Source organism: Camelina sativa, chromosome 18 (genome assembly GCF_000633955.1).
Source record: "Camelina sativa cultivar DH55 chromosome 18, Cs, whole genome shotgun sequence".
Lineage (NCBI taxonomy): Eukaryota > Viridiplantae > Streptophyta > Magnoliopsida > Brassicales > Brassicaceae > Camelina > Camelina sativa.
In genome coordinates, this window is record NC_025702.1 from 905,030 (window position 1) to 909,489 (window position 4,460).

Genomic DNA, 4,460 nt, shown 5'->3' on the forward strand with positions numbered 1-4,460 from the left:
CTGTTACCATTCACTATTGGCTTCCCAAGGCTTTGGCCATCAGAGCTCAGAGATCCACTCAGATTAAGTATGAAAAGAGGAAACTGGATGGAGCCAATAACTGAAAAGGTGGAAAACAAATATTGATAGGTCACTTGACTGTGCCAGATGAGTCAACAGATATTTCAATGGGTACCATTGGCTACCAGCTTTTCTTAAAATAATAGAAAAATACTTAAGTACTGACCTATCATCCCTCCACCAGTCACATCCCCATACGATTTATCTGGACTTTCTGCTCCGCTCCCCAACTCACAGGGAAAATCAGGATCGCCGTAAGTATGACCTCCGTTGCATACTTTCCCATTGAAAATGCCTGATCCCCCTCTTCCTCCATGCCCAGCACCACTACCAGCCCCATTTGAAGAAAGCCCCTTTCCCAAGCCACCACTACAACCTGCCATAGAATTTTTTGTATAGTATAAGAAACCACATTTATCTTATTATATACATAGAAAGCTATTCAAAAATTAATGACTTAGTAAGAATCCTTCTGCAGTGAAAAGGCAAACAGCTATAGTACTTTGCTGAAAATGGAACACAAGGGTGATTTTCATAGTTTATATACCAAATTCAGATGCAGTGATCAAGCCATCATCAGTAACTACAACCGTTCTCGCCCTGTGGATTTGAATTATGCTTCCTTTCACAAGACCACTCACAAGAATGTCCTCGACTCGACATATCTAGAAAATGAATAATTATGAAAAGTTCGAAGTTGAAAATAAGAGAAAATCATTATCAAGTAGCAGTCAAGTCTAATTTTTCTTACTCCAGGAGGGTAACGCAGAAAAGGTTACTATGCACAACTAGAGGTACTATAGGAATATTGAAACTCCCAACTGTTTGGTTTATTTTAGCAAACAGTTTCGGTCAGCCTAATAATTATCCAATAGTAGACTCTTACTTGCGTAATTACCTAATACGTAGAACAACGTCTAAATAATTTTGAACTACCAAGATACTTCTTAATCAAACAAACCTGAAGGGAAAACGATAGTGTGTAATTGACATGGCAATCATCCGGTGGACTAATCAAGTCTATTGGGCATGTCTTGCTCTCACAAAGGGTCCGAGTAACCCTGTCAAAAAGAAAGAGATTTTCTAGCACAAGGGTTCCAATTATTAAGTCTAGCTCTAACCACCGTCATAATAATAATGTAAGCGTATAGGAAGTCATACTCACGCGTTTTTGCTTTCGTAATCATCAAGTGGTGCTTGAAGTACTGAACCTGGTCCAACCTGCAAAATTGAGGAACTGTTAAAAAAGAGTTTTCATAGTTCACCGATGACTATGCCTATGTAAATGTTTGTAAATGACAGACAGAAACCTGATCTCATAACAACATAGAGATATATAAGTCAACAAAAGTTGGACAGATATCATTTTAAAAGAATAGTTTCTTACAGTTATGTTGTAAAACTGAGATAAGGAAAGCCTCTGGCCTTTAATTGCATCCCCAGGACCAGTGAGCGTCAACATTCCTTGACCATATACACCCAAGTTCGCATTAGAAGTAATGACGGAATTTTCCTACAAGAAGAAAAAGTCAAAATCTGTCTTCCAATCAAACAATCGGGGTAAATAAGACATTATAAAATTTACAAGTTTACCGTTAGAACTGCAAGGTTGCGAACTTCTAGGACGGAGGAAGGCACCGCAGGGTTTCCTTCACCATCAATTTTAATCACAGAATTCAACATGAGCAGCATCTTCGTAACAAGTCGTAATGCANTGATAGGTCACTTGACTGTGCCAGATGAGTCAACAGATATTTCAATGGGTACCATTGGCTACCAGCTTTTCTTAAAATAATAGAAAAATACTTAAGTACTGACCTATCATCCCTCCACCAGTCACATCCCCATACGATTTATCTGGACTTTCTGCTCCGCTCCCCAACTCACAGGGAAAATCAGGATCGCCGTAAGTATGACCTCCGTTGCATACTTTCCCATTGAAAATGCCTGATCCCCCTCTTCCTCCATGCCCAGCACCACTACCAGCCCCATTTGAAGAAAGCCCCTTTCCCAAGCCACCACTACAACCTGCCATAGAATTTTTTGTATAGTATAAGAAACCACATTTATCTTATTATATACATAGAAAGCTATTCAAAAATTAATGACTTAGTAAGAATCCTTCTGCAGTGAAAAGGCAAACAGCTATAGTACTTTGCTGAAAATGGAACACAAGGGTGATTTTCATAGTTTATATACCAAATTCAGATGCAGTGATCAAGCCATCATCAGTAACTACAACCGTTCTCGCCCTGTGGATTTGAATTATGCTTCCTTTCACAAGACCACTCACAAGAATGTCCTCGACTCGACATATCTAGAAAATGAATAATTATGAAAAGTTCGAAGTTGAAAATAAGAGAAAATCATTATCAAGTAGCAGTCAAGTCTAATTTTTCTTACTCCAGGAGGGTAACGCAGAAAAGGTTACTATGCACAACTAGAGGTACTATAGGAATATTGAAACTCCCAACTGTTTGGTTTATTTTAGCAAACAGTTTCGGTCAGCCTAATAATTATCCAATAGTAGACTCTTACTTGCGTAATTACCTAATACGTAGAACAACGTCTAAATAATTTTGAACTACCAAGATACTTCTTAATCAAACAAACCTGAAGGGAAAACGATAGTGTGTAATTGACATGGCAATCATCCGGTGGACTAATCAAGTCTATTGGGCATGTCTTGCTCTCACAAAGGGTCCGAGTAACCCTGTCAAAAAGAAAGAGATTTTCTAGCACAAGGGTTCCAATTATTAAGTCTAGCTCTAACCACCGTCATAATAATAATGTAAGCGTATAGGAAGTCATACTCACGCGTTTTTGCTTTCGTAATCATCAAGTGGTGCTTGAAGTACTGAACCTGGTCCAACCTGCAAAATTGAGGAACTGTTAAAAAAGAGTTTTCATAGTTCACCGATGACTATGCCTATGTAAATGTTTGTAAATGACAGACAGAAACCTGATCTCATAACAACATAGAGATATATAAGTCAACAAAAGTTGGACAGATATCATTTTAAAAGAATAGTTTCTTACAGTTATGTTGTAAAACTGAGATAAGGAAAGCCTCTGGCCTTTAATTGCATCCCCAGGACCAGTGAGCGTCAACATTCCTTGACCATATACACCCAAGTTCGCATTAGAAGTAATGACGGAATTTTCCTACAAGAAGAAAAAGTCAAAATCTGTCTTCCAATCAAACAATCGGGGTAAATAAGACATTATAAAATTTACAAGTTTACCGTTAGAACTGCAAGGTTGCGAACTTCTAGGACGGAGGAAGGCACCGCAGGGTTTCCTTCACCATCAATTTTAATCACAGAATTCAACATGAGCAGCATCTTCGTAACAAGTCGTAATGCACCAAAAACCTTCATTTAAGGACAATATAACTTAGCATATAGGAGGAGCAGGATGGTAAACGAGAAACAAGATTGTTGCTGAATGGTTAGGAACAAGAACTTGCCTTTATTACGGAGTTACTCATTAAAAGCTCTTCTGCAACAAGCTCAAATTCTGAAATTGGATACTTTGATAACCCAAAGACAATGCTGCTTCCCCTATAAAGACTGATTTGGCCTCTGACCTTTACAATCAGAATAATAAATAAAAACCATTTAAGGGTAGTACCACCATCAAAAGTATTTAAAAAAGAGAGACGTAAGAGCTTCTATTTAAGCATCCTTTAATAAGATCAAGAAGTGTGAAATTGCTAGGTCACTAGTAAAAAAATATATATAGAGAAAGCATTCATTTTATGGTATAAACTATATACCGTAGACTAAAAAAGGTTTACATGGATCACAAAAGAATCAGGGAAGAAGAAACTCAGGACTATATCAAAAGAAAAGATAATAGAAATTTTGGAAATTAACTGACCTGCATTCTTGTCCATAGCAGCGGGACCAAAACTTTTGCATTATTATCTACATAGATGTTTGACCACAGAGGNTTATGAAAAGTTCGAAGTTGAAAATAAGAGAAAATCATTATCAAGTAGCAGTCAAGTCTAATTTTTCTTACTCCAGGAGGGTAACGCAGAAAAGGTTACTATGCACAACTAGAGGTACTATAGGAATATTGAAACTCCCAACTGTTTGGTTTATTTTAGCAAACAGTTTCGGTCAGCCTAATAATTATCCAATAGTAGACTCTTACTTGCGTAATTACCTAATACGTAGAACAACGTCTAAATAATTTTGAACTACCAAGATACTTCTTAATCAAACAAACCTGAAGGGAAAACGATAGTGTGTAATTGACATGGCAATCATCCGGTGGACTAATCAAGTCTATTGGGCATGTCTTGCTCTCACAAAGGGTCCGAGTAACCCTGTCAAAAAGAAAGAGATTTTCTAGCACAAGGGTTCCAATTATTAAGTCTAGCTCTAACCACC

General features: G+C 37.6%; 2 protein-coding genes across 3 annotated transcripts in view; both read right to left on the bottom strand.

Moving 5' to 3' along the window:
• The window catches only part of LOC104763029, a 13,417-nt gene that overhangs the window by 4,290 nt on the left and 4,667 nt on the right, over positions 1 to 4,460 (bottom strand). Inside the window, exons 5-12 of the mRNA XM_019239942.1 lie at positions 3,530 to 3,649; positions 3,306 to 3,434; positions 3,100 to 3,225; positions 2,878 to 2,933; positions 2,674 to 2,773; positions 2,260 to 2,377; positions 1,879 to 2,088; positions 8 to 100 (exon numbers count right to left, since the gene is read on the bottom strand). Coding sequence (XP_019095487.1) covers positions 8 to 100; positions 1,879 to 2,088; positions 2,260 to 2,377; positions 2,674 to 2,773; positions 2,878 to 2,933; positions 3,100 to 3,225; positions 3,306 to 3,434; positions 3,530 to 3,649 — 952 coding nt within the window. The remainder of the gene's footprint in view (positions 1 to 7; positions 101 to 1,878; positions 2,089 to 2,259; positions 2,378 to 2,673; positions 2,774 to 2,877; positions 2,934 to 3,099; positions 3,226 to 3,305; positions 3,435 to 3,529; positions 3,650 to 4,460) is intronic.
• Positions 640 to 1,768, bottom strand: LOC104760196. 2 transcript variants are annotated; one of them, XM_010483081.1, is made up of 4 exons: positions 1,654 to 1,768; positions 1,448 to 1,573; positions 1,226 to 1,281; positions 640 to 725 (listed from the first exon to the last, which is right to left on the bottom strand). In XM_010483081.1, the coding sequence occupies exons 1-4, from the start codon at positions 1,750 to 1,752 to the stop codon at positions 698 to 700; spliced, it is 309 nt and encodes a 102-aa protein (XP_010481383.1). In that variant the 5' UTR covers positions 1,753 to 1,768; the 3' UTR covers positions 640 to 697. The 2 variants fall into 2 exon arrangements, with proteins under 2 accessions (XP_010481383.1, XP_010481384.1); XM_010483082.1 differs by lacking the exon at positions 640 to 725 and adding an exon at positions 1,022 to 1,121 and having other exon boundaries at positions 1,222 to 1,281.

Excerpts from the sequence above, each read along its gene's own strand:
- LOC104760196 (XM_010483081.1), bottom strand. The coding sequence starts at position 1,752 with ATGCTGCTCATGTTGAATTCTGTGATTAAAATTGATGGTGAAGGAAAC. Across the intron at positions 1,574-1,653 it reads GCAACCTTGCAGTTCTAACG|GAAAATTCCGTCATTACTTC; the intron begins GTAAACTTGTAA and ends TTCTTCTTGTAG. Across the intron at positions 1,282-1,447 it reads CTCAGTTTTACAACATAACT|GTTGGACCAGGTTCAGTACT; the intron begins GTAAGAAACTAT and ends TCAATTTTGCAG.